The sequence below is a fragment of the Dipodomys merriami genome, unplaced genomic scaffold (assembly GCF_024711535.1).
Source record: "Dipodomys merriami isolate MVZ:Mamm:240054 unplaced genomic scaffold, mDipMer1.0.p SCAF_4, whole genome shotgun sequence".
NCBI lineage: Eukaryota > Metazoa > Chordata > Mammalia > Rodentia > Heteromyidae > Dipodomys > Dipodomys merriami.
In genome coordinates this window covers 81,850,368-81,869,464 of record NW_027205603.1, presented here as the reverse complement: position 1 = coordinate 81,869,464, position 19,097 = coordinate 81,850,368, and the positions used below count along the sequence as shown (strand labels likewise).

Sequence of the window (19,097 nt, the reverse complement as noted above, 5' to 3'; positions counted from 1 at the left end):
CCCATGTCTTTGGGATGACAGCTACTTACTCCTGAAGCCCGCCAGGGTGCTTTCCTCAGGGCTTGGGATGACAGGCTTACACCACATACCCAGCCATTAGTTGAGATGGAGCCTCACAAACTCTTAAGCCTGGCTGGCCAAGAAACACAATCACCCAGTCTACCTCCTGAGTTGAACCGCCTTGCATTTGGACTTGACATGGATTAAAAACCAGGAGTTATAGAAGTCTAAATGAATGGGTATCATTGTTTAGTAATTAAACAACTATTTACTGTTTACCTGCTAATGTGCTAATAAGTACCAGTCTAGGAGTCCTGAATGCATTGAGTTGCAAAATAAGCCTTTTCTTTCTGTAGAGAAGGAGACAATGAGCATATCTTCTGAATAAAATATTTAGTAGTATAGAAGTTCATTAATAAAAAAATTTTAAAGCACAGAAAAGAGGTTGAGAGTAATGAGACAGGCAGATTGCAGTATTAAGTAGAAGTAACACTGTAGGTCTGATTCAAAGGGTAGACAGGAGTTAAAAAAATGGGAAACTGTGATTTAATAGGGCAATGGATCTCAAAGTGTGGTGCCAAGACCAGCAGGATCAACTTTATAGGAACCTATTAGTAATGCAAACTCCTAGCTTTCCTTTTAGGCCTATTACTGTGTAAAAAAAGTTACCATGAGTTTAGCAGCTTATGACAAGATAAGTTTATTCTCACTTCCTGTGGCTCAGGAAATAAGCACAGCTTGCTAAGCGGATCCTGTAGAAAATTACAGTCAGTATATAGCCAGAACTTGGTTCTTCTGTGAAGGTTTAGTGGTAATGGATCTACTTCAAGCTCAACTGGAATTGACAAAGTTAATTTCTTTGTGCCTATAAAAGTCCCAGCCTCTGGTGATCTGTTGGCCAAAGGCTGCTCTCCTCCCCCGCAGCCTCCCTCACTGTTTTGAAGTCATTTGCAGCTCCTTATGGTGGGCTGGCTTTGAAATGCAATCCTCAAATCTCAGCCTGTTGAGTAGCTAGGATTACAGATGTGAGCCACCAGCGCCCCGCCCCTTTTTATTTATTTATTTATTTATTTATTTATTATTTATTTATTTATTTATTTATTTATTTATTTATTTTTGGGTCCAGTCGTGGGGCCTGGGCACTGTCCTTCAGCTCAAGGCTAGTGCTCTATCACTTGAGCCACAGGGCCACTTCCGGCTTTTTTCTTTTTTCTTATGTGGTGTTGAGGAATCGAACCCAGGGCCTCATGCATGCAAGGCAAGCGCTCTACCACTGAGCACCTTCCCAGTCCCCCTTTTTATTTTTAACATTAAAATATGTCCAATTTTTGATAAGTGTTTTCTGTTTAAATATTTCCTTGATGCTGCTTTTTATGACATTTAAAAATGTTTCGTTGAACTTTATTTATTTATATATATTTTTGTGGGTTGTGGGGCTTGAACCTGATCAGGGCCTGGGAGCTGTCCCTGAGCCCCTTTTCTCAAGGTTAGCCCTTTGCCACTTTGAGCCACAGTGCCACTTCTGGTTTTCTGGTGATTATTTTGGAGATAACAGTCTCATGACGGTCTTTCCTGTCCGGGCTGGCTTTGAACCTGGATGCTAGGATCTCTGCCTTTTGAGTAACCAGGATTATAGGCCTGAGCCACCACTAGTGCTTGGCTAACTTCAAACTTTAAACTGATCTGTTCAGAGATACTGGTGTAGCTTATTTTTTATATTTAAATACTGTGATCAACAGAAATGCAATCACAGTTGAATTTTATAGACAGGGGAATTGTCTGTTGTCTTAGCTACTTGACAAGAATACCTGTTCCAGGAAGATTCGAAGTTTAAACAAATACTCTCTTGTGTTTCCCTTAGGGCAAAGCTGTCGGGGTGACGATTGGCTGCATTCTAGGAATGTTTCCTTTGATTTTCTTTGGAGGAGGTGAAGAAGATGAAAAACTGGAAAAGAAAAATTAACCCTCTTAGACTACATAGAAAAAAGATGTAAACTAATGTACCTCAGTTATGAAATATGCTGTCACAACATTTAGGAATTAAGACAGTAACAGTGTATAGATATGGGATCAAATAATTCAGCATGTATTATGGAAAACACTAACTTATTGTGGCTTGGTTTTCTTATGACTTTTTTTTAAAGAACTAGTAACATTTTATGTAAATTGTTGAAATGCTTTTTCATCGATGGTGTCAATATTTTATCTTTTCCTTCTCTTTCTGTATCAAAATATTATTTAAGTTCCAGTCATTGCTGTACTGTACTGACTTGGGGTTTGCTTGTTTGGTACTTACCTGTGTGACATGCATGAAAACATTTTTTGTTGCTGTTGTGGCTGTCTTGCTGTTCCCTGCGTTTTCCTCAATTATTTAGGATGTTCAATATCTTTTTTCTCTCTCTTTGTGATAACACCAATTTTATAGTGTTTCACAGTAAACATTTACAGTCATATAATCTGTTATTTTCTTAATTCTTACATCAATGGATACAGATTTCAAGTGTTTTATGTATGTAATAGTTTAATTTCCTGACCATTCTGTTTTAAGAGCCAGAGACTAATCAGAAAGAGCAATTATGTAGTCTCCTTACATAAAACCATATATACTAAGTGTACTTATTTCTATTTGATTTTTTTTAACCTTTAGTTTCCTGCTTTGAATAATTACACGATGGATTCTGACTCCTGAGGGAAAGAAAGTTTTTAATAGTCTTTTACAATAGAGATGGTAGAATTAGGGTAAATTTAAAAATTTGGCATAAAGGTTGGATATTAAAAGAGTAAAGTAGTTGGGCACAGTGGCTCATGCCTGCAGTGCCCAGCTAGTTGGGAAGTGGAGATTGGGAGTATTGCAGTTTGCAGTCAGCTTGGATAAAAGCGTTGTTGAGTCATCACAACAAATTAAGCCAGGTGTGGTTATTCATGCCTGTAAAAATCTCAGTTATTGGGGAAGTCTAAGTCCAAGGCTGACTAGGGCAAAAACAGGAGACTCCTATTTGAAAAATAACCTAAAGCAAAAAGGGCTCAAGTGTTAAAGCACTTGCCTAGCAAGTCTGAGGCCCTGAATACTGCCAAAAAACTAACAAAACTAAAAGACTTCTTTTTGAGAAGTAGAAAATGGAAGCTTTTTAGTGTAAAGTTGTAGTGTTGTTTGGAAGAATAATGATATGCAAATCATATTGTTGAATTTTCCCTAAAAAGTGTTATCTGCTAGAATGACTGAATACTCCATACTCATGATCTTAAATTTTATTATGTCGTCTTTAATGAATTTTATTTCTGTATAATTTCTTCTGAAGTAAAAAATAAATATTTTTGCTATATAATCTAGTCAAAAGTTACAAAAGGAGAAATCTTTTCTCCAACTTTTGGCCTTTTTTCTTATTTTATGGTGTTTAAAGCAAGTTGCTCATTTCCAATCTTGTATCTCCAAAAGTATACTGATGTATGAATCATAAATTTCAGGCTTCGAACCCCCTTCAGTACGTGCTAAACTTAATACTTTTTCTTGTAACAGGTTAAACACACCATGAAAAAACTGAAATTAAAATGTACTCCTTTGGTTTTTGAAATTATTTGTATTTCTAAGTAGATGCAAGAGAAAGGCACATTTGTAATTGGCTGCAGACTTGTAGGCTGACTCCAGAGCTTGGCTGTTGTGAACAGTGCTTCCTAAACATGTACGTACAGATACTGTATGCTGACTTAGATTCCTTCAGGTGTATTCCCAGAAGTGCGACAGCTGGATCATACAGTAGATCTAGTTACATATTTTTGAGGAACTTCCATACTGATTTCCATAGTGGCTGCGCTAATTTACACTCCTACCAACAGTGTGCAAGGGTTCTTTTCTTCCCCTCATCCTCAAAAGAGGAAAATTCTCTTTTTCAAACTGCAGAATGAGTTAGTGCTAGTCATTAATAATAGATTTTAAGGGGGAAAATATATATGGTATAAATACTACTACACCCAAATCTTTGTCAAATATTGTGACATTGCCATTTGATAAAACTCTGATTATATAAAGCATAATTCTGTTGTATGTCTTTCACATAGCATCACAGAAACCCAAAAGAAATTTCAATTGATAGGATAAGAGATCTTACTTAACTTTTTCTTGTAAATTGTCAGTGCTTTTCCCCCTAATTTATTTATCCATGGCAGTTCTTTTTTGCTTTTTTAAAAAAAGTATTGTATTGTGCTTGGCTCTTCTTCTTACTAATTAAATATAACCAGAAACTTGTTTTGTAATTTTAGAAAGGACTTTGGATTACTGGTTTCAATTTTTAGCTCTTAAAAATCATCCAGTCTCCTGGGTGCTGGTGGCTCATGTCTGTATTCCTAGCTTCTCAAGAGGCTTTAATCTGAGGATCAGGTTCGAAGCCAGCCCAGGCAGGGAAGTCTCATCTCCAATAAACTACACAGAAGAAGCTGGAAGTGATGCTGTGGCTCAAGTACTAGAGCACTAGCCTTAAGCAAAATAAGTTCAGGACAGTGTTCAAACCCTGAGTTCAAGCCTTAGTACTGGCAAAAAATTCCCAACAAAGCCAACATCCAGTCTGAGCTGGGTATGCTGGCACACACCTGTAATCTCGGGAAGACAGGAGGATCACAAGTTCAACATCTTCCCTGTCATGAGTTATTGAGACCCTATCTCAAAAACAAAATACAAACAAAAAGATATGACTAAAGTATTAGATCATTTATCTCCTATTTTTGAGGCCATGTGTTAATTCTCCAGTACTGAAAAAGCAAAAACCAACAAAAAAATTGCTATTACTAGTGGAATTGATATTTTTTTGACTGACTCCACCAGTTTCATTGAAAAGCTTTAGGATTATTTTGAGTTGCCAAAACACAAAATATACACCTTGATTGGTATATTTTCATTGATTAAAAAATGTGAATCAGATATTTACTATTCAAAAAAATGAAGCTCTGTTGAACTGAAGAAACACTTTTTGTTGTTTCGGTTTTTGGTTTTTTTTTTTTTTGAGACTTGGGAAAGTGGTTCCCTTGAAGTTAGTAACTCTGCATCATGACTTGTTGCTTGTTACCTGCCACAAAGCATCTTATTTCAGATGGAAACTGGAACTTCTTGTCATGTTAGCCATTTTCTTAGTACTGCTGGAGCTGTGGTTAAAGGCGTCATGCTCTGCTGTTTGTTTGTATTGTTCATTTGATGTTGCATTCATGTTGTCCATGCGTGAGGATTTACTGACTCGGCGATTATGTAAGCAGGTGCAATTTTGTGTTTCACTGTATGTTATTGGTGACTGATGTTTTTACAAAGGAACTGAACAAAAAAAAATCTTATAAGAAATTTGGCATGTGGTTTTGGTTTTAAAATTTGATTTTCTTAAGAGGGCCTGGGTCATTCGGTCACTAAAGGAAATAGAATTAATATAAGTGAGATTTGCTACAGGGCACAGCAGTATAACTCAGTAAAATGGAACTGTTTTCTCTTCCTTAATCCCATAGACATCTGCAGAGACAGTGCTACATGATTTCAGCAGAGCTGTCCCTGCCACTTATATAATAATGCCTCACTTACTTCATTAGTTTCTCTAAAAGACAGATTGTAAAGGCAAACAGACGTTCACACCAACAGTTTATGTAAGCCAACTTGAAGTAAATCTAATTTATAGTTATATTTTCTTGCCATCTTAACACATTATATGTATGTAATATAACCTTTATCTTGGTTGCTAAGCATTTTTCTCATGGACATTATTGTTGTAATGTCTATACATTAAGAATCTAGTTTTTTATTATTTAGGAATCTAGTTTTAACTGCTTGTTTTCTTTTTCTTTCTGCTTTTGCTGTGGCAACTTTAATGTGCTTATTTCTTAGTTGTATGGATTTTGAAAATAGCCCATGTTATCATGCATTCTTTGGGAAATATTAAAAAAATAGGCTACGGAGTCAGAGTGAGATGATAGTGATATTGAGAGTAATAACAGTACTTGCTCCCTTTTCTTAAAAAAAATGATTGGCTGCTATAGATTACAGTTTTTCACACACAGTACCACACTCAGTCACCTTAATAATAGCATGATCAGTGCTATTATCATCCCTGTTAAGTAGTAGGTAAAAGGAGGCAGAAAGAGTTTTTTTCCCTTGATTTCACCACTAATAAGTGGAATGGAATCCAGCATTGTCTGTGGGTGAAGCCTGTATTCTTGCTACAATTACATAGACTTCCTAGTATTATGCCAGATGGTGATGCATTCCATGGGAATAAATGAAACAAGATCAAAGGGATAGAAAGTGGTCCTAAGTGGCAGGGGTCAGAGGAAAAGAGGATTGGAGGAGAAGGTATGCTGTTAGGTTCAAGAATATTGATGTTAAGAAAACCTCAGCTATATGAAGTAATACTTCTCTTTGCAGTGCCATTGTAAAATGCTTTCTTGTTTCTTATTGGCAGTGTTATCTAGATTGAGTCTATGGATGAGTACGCAACTTCGAATATTGGTTTACTCAGCATATAAGGAAATGGTCCTGAAGCATGTAGAAGTAATTTTGCAGTTCAAAAAGTCTGGAGAGAATCAGTAAATAATTGTTGTGTGTTCATATCAGACCTTACCAACAAAGTCACTTATTTTCACGAAACCAATGAAAGGCCATTGGCATATGAGTTACAACTAACACTGAAATTAGCTTTTTCCATCTCTGACTTTTAGAAATGGAGCAGGTTTTATTGTTGTATTTGTTTTGCTTTTTGGTGCCAGTCCTGGGACTTAAATCAGGGCTTGGACTCTGTCTCTGAGCTTTTTTTTGCACCTGAGCTTCAGTTTTACTTCTGGCCTTTTTTTTTTTTTTTTTTTTTTTTTTTTTTTTTATGGCGGGGGGGGGGGGGGGGGGAGGGGGAAGGGGCAGGGAGCAGTTTATTGCAGATAAGAGTCTCATGGACTTTTATGCCCAGACTGGCTTTGAGCTGCAATCCTCAGATCTTAGCCTCCTGAGTAGCTAGGATTACAGGCATGAGCCACTAGTGCCTAATGAAATGGAGAAGTTTTTAAAGCAGGGTCATGAAACATTTCAGTTTGGGGGTTTACTGATCCTACAATTACATTGACATGAAACACTTTTTTGTTTTTTGCATTTGTGTTCATATGAAATTGTATGGCAGCAAAATATAATTGTCATTTAGGTTTGCATAAATTTATGAGTGAAAAATATTTGAGCAGACTATTGGTATAAGACCCAAAAGCTAGAGAGTAGGCTTCTGGGAGATTACCTCATTTTTCTGTAAATGCAACTCAGGCTTTTTGTTCAGTGAATGCCACAGAGTGATGACGAAGGAGCAAAAGGCTTCATTTTGGGGAAGAAGTGGAGATAATTGTCAAAAAATTAGGATAAAGCAATTGTTTTTGTGAGAAGTGAAATTCAGTAAAGTATAGTTGTCTAATAGGAAAGCAGCACATTTGCATTTGTAGAAATTAACCATAAATGGAATTTAAAAGAGATGGTTTTATTTTTTAAAAAACAAAAATCTAAGCTCGGCATCGGTGGTTCATGCCTGTGTAATTCTAGCTACTCAGGAGGATGAGTTCTGAGGATTGCAGTTTGAAGCCAGCCTAGGCAGAAAAGTCCCTGTGAGACTCTTTATCTACACTTAACCACTCAAAACACTAGCAGCGGCATTGTGACTCAAGTGGTAAAGCACTAGCCTTGAATACAAAGAGGCTCAAGGACAGCCCCCAGTCCCTGAATTCAGGCCCCACAACTGACAAAAAAATAAATAAAAATTGAGCTCTCTTACTTAGAATTTGGGTTACTTTCCATCTTTCATGCTAACCCCATCTGTATACTATTCCTTGCAGCACTCAGGTTCTTCTGAATCTCTTTTCCTTATTTCTCATGTGTCTTTCATTGTTTTTCTTCTTTCCTCAACCTAGACTGATAGAAGTCATTTTTTAAAGTGCTGTTTTAAAGCACACTACTCAAGCATTTTCTCTTTCTTTCCCACCTGTTTTTGAGAAGGGAAAAAAAAATGGGAGTTAATTGAGTTCATTCTTTTTAGACGCTTTGATTGTTCATTCTTCCACACTGTCTCAAATAAAGAGCCCACGTGTCTTGGGGGGAAAAGTCAGATGGTGCTTTAAATGTGAATCCCACAAGGATTCGTCTCACTTTTCTGTTGTATTCAGTGCTCTGAGGGGTACCAAGCACAATGTAGATGCTCAGTAGTTGCTTGACAAATGTTTTGTTTTGGTTAGTTTTTTTTGTTTTTATATTTTGTGTTATTTCTGAACTTTTTTGCTTCAGATCATTACTCTGTAAACAATTCTCTGGGCCATAGTTTTCTAACAGATAAATACTTAATGAGAAATATAATACGTGTTTATATTCCCTACTTGAAACTACTTTTCCTTCTTCAGTTTTGGTAGAGAAATCCACACCAAAAAAAAAAAAAAAAAGAAAAAGCTAGTTAAATATTCTTTTTATAGCTACATCTCTCAGTGCAGTTGAATTTTCTTCAGACAAAAACAAGGTATCAAACAGATGGCAGAAAAGGATCTGAGGATCTAGCTGTCTACTGTTAAGTCAGCAATAAAGACATTTCCAGAAATATAAAGCAATGCAACTATTCTCACTAAACCACTGTTTTCACAAATTGTATTATGTATGTTAACATAAAATTAGTTTCGGTTATTTTAAATTAGTAAATGATTTTTTGTAGTTTGTCAGTTTTTGTTTATGATTCAGTACATATTTATATAAGCCTCCTACACCAAAGCTCATTGGGGACCTCAGTATTTTTTCAGAGTAAAGGAGTTTTAAGGCCAAAATATTTTGAAATGTTTGCTTTATAATATTGTGTTTGAGACCTAATCAACAAAGCCATTTGTCTTATGCAAACACGGGGAAACCAAGAAGCTTGGAGTTGGTCAAATAACAAGAAGAAAGGGAAGAGACAGGGTCTTAAATTAAAACTATAGATCTCCTCCATTAGTCAGTATGGCTGAATGTGTACTAATTAATGTGACAATTTAATAGCTTAAGTGATGTCCTTTGAGATACAGTAATGTAAGCCTATCACTTTCATTTAAGATTGCATGTGTTCCTCTTGGCGTTTTGTATTTCTATATAAAATTTAAAACTAGCTTGCAGATTCCCAGCCTGCCTCCTTCAAATTAAAAAAGTCAAACAAACTAAAACATGTGATGCAATGCACCTCTGCTTAATTTGGGGATATTTGAGATGTTTGCTGTGTTGACTTTTACTCTATAGTTTAATTTATCCCTCTACATATTTAGAGTATCTTTAATTTCAGTACGAATTTAATAGTTTATAGTGTAGAAAACAATTTCTAAATTTATTTCTATGTATTTTATATTGTTTTACTGTTTACTGTCTATATACATTAAAAGTTGTAATTTTTATACCAACATTGTAAATTTGCTATATTTATTATACATAATAGTTTATTTAAAGATCCTTTTCTATTTTCCACTACTTATTCATATAACTTCCAATTATGATAGCTTGATTCCATCTTTTCTAATGCTTTTATTTTTCTTGACTTAATACTAAAAAAAAAAAAATAGCCATTTTATCTTCAGACAGAGGGATCTCAGAGTGGAATTTTTTGCCTCTTTTTTACCCTCCATTTTTTTGAAAAAAAAGTTAAAAAAATCATAAATGAATTAAATTTCATAAGGTTTTTTCTTTCCTTAATGATGTACCTCTTAAATTGCTAATGTGATTTACACTAATTTACTTTTAATTGTAAAAGCACATTGCATTTCTGGTGCAAAAGCTCTTATTTCTTGGGTTCAGTTTGCTAAAATTTCACCTAGGATTTTTGCATTTGTGTTCATGTGAGAAATTGGTTTGTAATTTCTTGCATTAATTTGTCAAATTTTAGATTTAAGGAATTTGATTACATACAATAGGTGAAAATATTCCTTGTTTTTCTTTTTTCTCTCCCCACCCACCCCAATTGATCTTGTTCTTCAAATGTTTGCAGGAACTAACCACAGAGGCCTTCTGAATCTTGAGATTTTTTTTTGTAGCAAGATTTTTTAAATTAAATATTTAATTTTGTTAATGCATTTGAAGTCATTTTTTTCTGTAATATTCATTTGTTACTTAATGCCTCTTTTAATTTTTATAAAGGTGATGTATAGAGGGGTTATAGTTACATGAGTTATGTAAAAAGTATATTTACATACCAGTTTTTCTCTCCTATTCCCACCCACAAATTCACAGTTCATTTTCAACATAGTGTCCAGTGAGTACTACAGCTGTAATGCCTCCGTTTAATTTTGATGTGGATCATTTGTTTTCTTGATTGTTTTACTCATTGGAAGTCATACTAGGCTTAGCTCCTTGAGTCTTCCTTCAGCCTCTTATTTTGAACCTAGAATTGGGAATGATTTTTCTCTTCTCCAAGGGATACATTTAAAAATATTGAGACAGTTTGGACTGTCATAACTTGGGATGGAGAAGACAATAGCAGCATCTATTGGGTCAAAGTTTGCCTGTCATCTATAATGGGACAGCTCTCCATTGCCAAGTATTATCTGGCACCAAACAGTAGTGTCAAAATTGAGACATCTAGTGTAACTTCCTTGAAGGTAGGAACTGGATTTTGTTCACTTTTGTGGTTTCCTCGTAATAGTCACAGATCTTGCACATTTCGGTGCATGGTAGATTTTTCCTTGGAGAAGTAAAAGATGAGTGGAAAAAGTTGAAGATTCATCAGGGTAGTGGTAGGGTAGAAAAAAGGTACATTTCAAAGCATTTAATCCCTATTTACAGAACAGAATATCTTAATAACATTTTTATAGCCAAATAAGTCCAGGACATGCAGCCCCCAATGTTATAGGAAGGTAGAGTGGAACAGCTTTTTAAGGAGTTTAAGTACAGCACTTTGATCCTAGGTGCTAAATGGTTCCTCCTATTCTTTCCTTTCCTTCCTCTTCTCTTTTTCTCTCCTTCTTCCTGTTTGTCCTTCACTTTTTCTTTGATTTCTTCTGCTCTCTGTTTTGCATTTTCCTCTTTTACAACTCTAGGGAAGTATTATAGTAGGCCGTTGAGAGGCACTAGGAGCTTAGGAAGTTTTAATTTACAGAATGAGCTTTCTAGTGGTCTGTGCCAGGCTTTTATTATTTGTACTTTTTTGTACAGAAAATGAAAGACTTTTGAAGAAGAATGTTAAAGATGCTTAAAATAACCTTTCTTGGTGTATCAAGTCCTTCCTCTTTCTGAGCAGTTAGATTTTTGAGATGAAGAATATGCTGCAATGCAAATTCCTGTTTTTTCTTCAGAAATTGCAGCCAGCGTTTAGCTTACTGCTATTAACACATTACCCTTTTCATGCCATCTGATATTTGGCATGTTTTATAAACAGGCTGAGAACTCTAAGCTGGATGCTGGCTGCACTCAGGCTTTATAATTATATCTTCTCGCTAATAAATAGTCTGGAAAAGTCCGTCTTTCTCTTTGTGAATTCCAAATGCATTCAGAATGAGTATTTTCTGTAGTGATTTCACCAGTGTGTTTAATGTCCAGCAATGAACCAGATCCTGAAAGATGTGGGTCAGTGGAAGCATGAGGTCCAGTCTCCTTCAGGGGTCATGCTGTGAGGTAGGTCCTGTGAGTTTAAGGGAGTGACCCATGTAGTTCATAATGCATTCCTGGAGTGCATTATCCTTTTTTTATTTTACATTAGGCAATAGTTGTAGTTCTCACGTTTTACTTTGCAATAAGACTTCATATAAAATAACCTCTTAAATAAAAATAATCGTTCTAATTTGGAGTCAGTATAGAGGAAAGTCTCAGAGGGCAACCATAACTAGTGTTTAGTTCTTCACAATGCAATGGCTCTGTGCAGAATCTACTTTAGCTATTGGTTTCCATTGGTTGTGTCGTATCCCAACACTGGGTCCTATAATGCAGAGGTGGCCTAATTCACTTGCTGTGTCCTTGTTATTTATTATGACACCATATATTACTCGTGATACCATATTATGCATTATTCTTCTTTCTGTGAGCCATCTTGTCACCGCACATTGCAAGGTGGTCACACCTTGTGCGAATCAGCCTCTCCACAGAGAAAGTAATCCTTTAAGCATTTTGGTAGAAAATGTTTTGTCCCTGCAGGGAGAGATTCATGGTGTATTTTGGATTGTTTTGTGTCGGTCTTGGGGTTTGAACTCAAGGCCTGGGCTTCATTGTTCAAGTTGAGCCACAGCTCCATTTCAGGCTTTTATGATGTTTAATTGGCAATGAGAGAGTTTCACAGACTCTTCTGCCTGGGCTGGCTTTGAACCACAATCCTTAGATCTTAGCCTCCTGAGAAGCTATGATTACAGGTGTGAACAGCAGGCACCCAACAGGATCCATGGTTCTTTAGAATGTCTAAAAATTTTTTTGAATTTTTTGAAGGCTTGATTAGAGATGTATAAGCTCATAAAAATGTATATAAGCCATTTATCCTCTTTGGTGGCCTTCGTAAGCCTCCACCATCGAGTCACTCGGGGAAGGGTTACTGCTAATAACACTCAGTTACATAGGAAGCTGAAGTCTTGAGCATTTCTAAGACCATTTTAGTAGTATTTGTTGTTTGGAGTCAAACAGTTCCTAGTTTCAGCTTACACATGACAGTTAACTTCTCTGAACTCGTGGAATTCCCCAGCTTGTGAAATGGGGATACTACTTCCTCTCTTGACAGGGTTATAAAGATAGAGATTGGGGGAGAGGGGTCCCTGAGCAGTTTGGTGGCAGTTAGAAGGTGTCCCTAGCTGGTTGTAGTGAAGGTAATTGGTTTTTTCATTTTAAAATTTGATTGGAAAGGTGATATACAGAGGGGTTACAGTTATGTAAGTCAAGTAATGAGTACATTTCTTTTTGAATAGTGTCACCCTCTCCCTCATTTTCTCCCATTTCCTCCCCCCTTCCTCTCCTTTTACGTTTTATAGTTCATTTCCAACATAGTGTCTAGGGAGTGTCACTGCTGAATTGGTTTGCCCTTTGTCCCCCCATTTCTGTGCTTCCCCTTCCCCTCCTCACATCAGATAAACTTATATACAAGACAAAGGGTTCAAAATAAAAAACAGTAACAAAAAGGAATAAACCAAAGGGGGAAAAATAACTGCAAACAGTACAATTTAAAAAAATACCCTTGTTTCTATTTCTTGAATTCATTCTGGTAGGCATTATTTTTTATGCTCATATGCACATAGCTATTGAGACCTTGTGATCCTCTCCTAAGAATGTCCTCTGTGTGAACATTTAGAGTACTGTTTATTATGCCCAAGTTAATTTTTTTTGTCTTTTACTATCCATTGGATTTACTTGTAGATTTATAGGCATATTCTAATTATTACAAATGATGGAAACAATGCTGTGTATGTTTCTTTGAGTCTGGCTTATTTTTCTTAATATAATTTTTTCCAAGTCTTTCCATTTCCTTATGAGAGGGGCAGTGTCATTCTTTCTGATGGAATCATAGAATTCCATTGTGTATATATATATATATATATATATATTGTGTATATATATATGTATGTATATATATATATATATCACATTTTCTTGACCCATTCTTCCACTGAGGGGCATCTAGGTTGATTCCATGTCTTAGGCATGGTAAACAATGATGCAATGAGAATAGTTTTTAGGACTTTTTCTCTTTTTTTTTTTTAATATTATTTTATTTTATTTGAGAACATACTGTACAGAGGGGCTACAATTACATGGGCAGGATAATGCATACATTTCTTACCAAGCATTGCAGCCTCCTCCTTTGTTTACCCTTCACCTCCCTTCCCAGCCTCCCCCCTCCCCCCACCCAATTATTACCCCCCCCCCCACCGACATTGTAAAGCTGGTTTTGACATGACATTTTGTACTTCTCATTGTTGCAACAGGTCCACCTGAATCCTTAAACGACTTGTTTGCCCCCATCTCCTCCACATGTTATACTGACATCAAATATAGTGAAAGCGGGGGTTACACTGTGGGGGAGGGACATACAAAGCAACAAAGAAATCATCTTATAAATGCGTTAGAAACATATGCATGAAAGAAACGAAAACATTAAAATACATATTTAAGGGTTCATTTTCCTAACATCACATTATCTGACCTTTTCTGCTGACTCATACCTATACTAGATATTGCAAATAAGGGAAACCATGGGACCTATGCTTCTTTGGGCCTGGCTTACTTCACTTAATATAATTTTTTCCAAGCCTTTCCATTTCCTAACAAATGGGGCAATGTCATTCTTTCTGATGGAGGCATAGAATTCCATTGTGTATATATACCACATTTTCTTGATCCATTCATCTACTGAGGGGCATCTGGGTTGGTTCCATATCTTAGCTATGGTAAATAATGCTGCAATAAACATAGTTGTGCTGGTAGCTTTAGTGTGGTCTTGTTTGTAAACATTTGGGTAAATGCCCAAAAGTGGGATTGCTGGATCATAGGGGAGATCTATGTGAAGTCTTTTGAGGAACCTCCATACTGCTTTCCAAAGTGGTTGAACAAGTTTACATTCCCACCAACAATGAAGTAAGGTTCCTTTCTGTCCACATCCCCTCCAGCATCTGTTGTTGTTAGAGTTCTTGATTTTTGCTGTAGGACTTTTTCTCTTTCCTTCAATTTGGTGGTAAAATATTTGGGGGAAAAAGTTGAAACTTGATAAATATTCTTTTTTTTTTTTTCTCGATCATGGGGCTTGAACTCTGGGCCTTGGCGCTGTCCCTCAGCTCTTCAGCTTAAGGCTTGCACTCTACCACTTGAGCCACAGTGACACTTGCAGTTTTCTGGTGGTTTATTGGAGATAAGGTCTCATGGACTTTCTTGCCTGGGCTGGCTTTGAACTGCAATCCTCAGATCTCAGCCTCCTGAGTAGCTAGGATTACAGGCATGAGCCACTAGTGCCCCAGCTTTGATAAATATTCTTAAGCTGAGGAATAATGACATAATGGCAGACACTCTCTTTGGTTATTGATAGTTTGATTTATTTTCTTTTTAAGAATTGAATTGTTCATCTATCCAGCATATTTGATGAGCGTGTTAACCAATAGATAATTCAGATCAGTCATTCAGTTTTGAGATTACTTGTGCTATTGCTTCTCCTAAAATAACTGCACTGAATTTCACTGTCTTGGATTCTCCCAGAACTTTCTTATGTGTTACAAAAAGCCAGTAAAGTCTTAGGAAAACTGTCATTTAATTAGTATACTGTTTAAATCTACCTCCTAACTCTTCTGTTTGTTAGCTGTTTGATCCTAGGCAAGGTATTTTGCTTGTCTGAAAAGAATAATTTGTTTTAATTGAATAAGACATTACAAAAAAAATTGAGGACACTATTTTATTCAATAGGGCCTTGAGGTAGCTATTACCTGTAAATTATAGTGACACTAGACACTCATGGTGACAGATGAGCATGGTGGGTTCTTGTTCTCTAACACTATAGAAATAAAGTCAAGAACAATGGGGGCAATTGCTATATAGTAAGGTAACAAAGAGTTTGTGTCTGTGTCTGTGGGATTGTGATTGGTTTATTTGAAACAAGCACAGCCCTCCCCTGGGTGGTAGCCACAGGATAGCAGGTTGGTCTGGGATCATGATTGGTTTGTTTGAAACAGGCAAGACCTCCCCCTGTGAAGCGGCTTGCAGGAGGGCTGGCCTGAGTTAAGGCCAGACCCAAGACCCATCCCTGGCTGGCAGCCACAGGATGGCAAGTGGCCTTGTTGTCTGACACCTTTTCATTTTCCTTCAATGGGGTGAAAATTGGGACTAAATTTTATGGAGACCTTCAGACATGAAGCATTCTCATGTGAAAGTGGTCTGACCGCTGTCTACCACTGGATTCCTTAGCATTGGTTATGAAGAGATACATAATCTCACAGACCAGTATCTTTGGCAGTCATCTATTACAGCAGTTTTAGCCTCTCTCAATCCTGAGCCTGATTCAGTTCTTCCACTGGCAGCTATATGAATGTGTAACCACTGGCAAGACTACCAGAAGAATTGTTTGATTCTCAGACCAGACTTCAGAACTGTGAGAGAAAAAACATGTAACTGTCATTTCAAGTTGCTAATTTGGGGGGTAGTTTGTTATACAGCAGTAGCTAACCAAAACAGAAGTTGGGAGTTGGATGTAGACCCCTTGCCTTGAAAAAGATATGGAACATGGAGACTTTGGTTTTTAGGCTAGGTAGTAGAGATTGGAAGCTGAAGGAGGTGCACAGAGACTCAGTGAAAGTTGGAAGGGGCAGTGGGTAATTGGCATTGGAGTCTGGAGAAAAATCAACTTGTCGTGGGTAGTGGTGGAAAGTTTGGCAACATGTGGACTGTGGAAGACAGGAAATATGTCTAAAGAACTTGGGATCTTACGAAGAAACTATTTTCAGACAGAATGTTGGAAGTGCCAACTGGCTTCTTTTAGCTGTGTATGATAAGACACAAATAGAGAAAAGGCTAAAAAAAAAGAAAGAAAGAAAGAAAGAAAGAAAAAGAATCAGTGCAAAAAAACTTTCCAACTCAAGTTCTATTTAAGCTGGAAAATAAAACTCATTTTCATCTCCAGCTTTGCCAGTCTGCAAAAAGATCTTAAATTTGTCCTGAGGTGGGGGCCAAGGAATCAAATCCAGAGTATTGTCAGTCCTATGGCATATCTGTCTGGCTAAAGACCAAGTCAACCAGGTCTCTGCAAGAACCTTATGTGGTTAAGATCCCAGAGAGATTCAAGGCAGAGCTTTGTAGGCAAAAGTGCTAAGAATGTAAAGAGCATCTTCCTTCAGTGTGCTGAGAGCTGAGGTACAGAAGAGTCTATCACAAGAGATTTGTAAGACTCTTGTCAGGTAATGGGATGATTTCTAAGAATCCCACATAGTTTTGAAGAACAGACACCAGGTTTTACTGAAGGAAGACAATCCAAAATGGAAAGAAGCCTCTAGACTGATGGCATGGACAGAACCAGAAAACTGTACAACGATAGACAAAAAAAGGGATACTCAGAAGGTGGAGCCAAGAATGGTTGTGGAACACTCTCAGAGAGCACACCTGTGTTTGGAGCAGAGAGAGCTGGTATGCCACAGCTGGCCAGGTAGAACAGCCATAGACCGGCTGTGTCTACATGAGTTCCATTCGCTCCCTGGTGATGAGAGTGTCCACTGGGATTACTATCTCATTTAGACATGAGAGAACTCACCTGACTCTTCAGTGCAAGCATCTCCAGATCTTGAGGTAGTATACCTGATGACAGGTGTGTGGATTTGAGCCCGAGTCTGTAACAGTGCTTCAGAATCTCAGAGTTTGGGAAGAAAGAGTATTTGCGTGTGACAAGTATAAGCAGAGAGAGCAAACTATGGCAATTTGTTTGATGGGTGGCCCTAACCAACAACACCTCCTAGTAATCATATCTTTGTGTAGTCTCTGAATTGAGTCTAGGCTTGTGACTTACTTTCCCTGATAGAGGGCAGTGGAAGTGGCCAGTGCCACAGTTACGGTGACTTCTGATTTCATGGTTTTTAAATTTATTTATTTGTTTGCTTACACCTGTAGTTGGGCTTGAACGCAGGGCCTTATATTCTTCAGACTCTGATCTCCAATGAACTACTCAGAAAAAGCTAGTAGTGATGCTGTGGCTCAGGTGGTAGAGTGCTAGCCTTGAGCACAAAGAGACTCAGGTACCTCACTCGCCCAGGCACTAAAGTGGTGAAATTAACTCAATCACAATCTGAACATAAGTCATAGTCACAGAGACTATCAGCAGAGCAAATGAGCAGTCTCCTGGAGCCAACTATAATTAGCAACTATTTGGGATTTGGTGTTTGGATGTACGTTTTAAAATCAGCCAGAAGAAATAAAAATCAAGTCGGACTAGAGCCTAGAGATTTATTTTACTGTCAAAAGCTTGAGCCTACTTTCTTCTTTTCATGTAGGAAAGTACCATTTGGAATTTTGCACAGCTGAGAAGTAATGTTACCATCCCTCCAAAGCCATTCCCCACCCGCCCCTCAAGGAGCCAGGCTCTCACTTCTCTGTTTTGTCCATGCTGTCATGTTCTGTCATCCTGTGTCCCTTCTCCCTACCCTTCAGCCTCTTTGCACCATGGAGAATGTGCAGGTACAGCTCCCTTTGGAAAAACCTTTCTGACAACTTGCTACTCCGAGGCTACTCTGAGGATTATGGTTCAAAACCAGCCCAGGCAGGAATGTCCTTGAGACATATACCTCCAGTTAACCCCAAAATGCTGGAAGTGGAGCTGTGGCTCAAGTGGTAGAGTTACAACTCTGGGGGGAAAAACTCAAGGATAGTACCCAGTGCCTGAGTTAAATGCCCAGTATCAGTACAAGAATAAATAAAGAGGGGACTGGGAGTGGTCATGAGGTGAAACTAAGAGAAAAAAGTTTGTATTTTATTTAAAGGGCAATCCTGGAAGTCAGAGATGTAGACTAAAATAATAATTGACCATTATCTATTCCTATTTCCTCTGACTTCCTTTTCCACCAACAGTCTAGAGCATTTAATGTTATGCTGATTGACTCTTTCTCAAGGCATCCTGTGAAAAGCTCCTTGAAGCTAGGGGAAGTCATGCAGTTGGAAATTGAGTGTGATGAGTTTAATTCATGAGGTTGATGAGCTTATCTGTCTCCTCCATGTTTCCTCAGCTGTTCTCTTCTGAGTAATGAATTCAGAATCATCGAGAGCAGAAGCAGTTGGTTGTAAATGTTCATATAGCCTGGGCAGGAGGCCCAGACAATCTGAATTGACAGAAAGGTGAACAGTTATGGTTTATTTACCTCTGGCTTCTTATTGGGCCTCTGCTCAGAGCTTTTCCTCTATTTTGTCCTGCAGTCCTCATCAACGCCATTGCGAGGGGCTTTCCATTCAGGAGTAGAATTCAGAAAAGTTTATATAGCTTGCCCAAGGGCAGAGCCAGGAATAAAACACAGATACACTTGATTCTAGGGCCTAGATTCTGCCACTCCTTAGGGCAGCCCCGCTATTTTGCAGGAGCAGAGGATGCCAGCAATGTAGATTTTCATTACTGGAACAAATACCCCTAGATAACTTATGAAGTGCAAAGGTTTATTTTGCATCATAGTTTTGGAGGTTTCAG

The 19,097-nt window shown here is 37.5% G+C and overlaps 1 protein-coding gene across 2 annotated transcripts in view; it reads left to right on the top strand.

The window, feature by feature from the left end:
• Tmem65 (transmembrane protein 65) overlaps positions 1-5,323 on the top strand; it is a 38,166-nt gene extending 32,843 nt beyond the window's left edge. For both annotated transcript variants that reach the window (XM_069991374.1, XM_069991376.1), the window contains one exon: positions 1,862-5,323. In XM_069991374.1, the coding sequence (XP_069847475.1) occupies positions 1,862-1,963 (102 nt within the window). In that variant the 3' untranslated portion in view covers positions 1,964-5,323. The remainder of the gene's footprint in view (positions 1-1,861) is intronic.
• Positions 5,324-19,097: the final 13,774 nt, after the last annotated feature.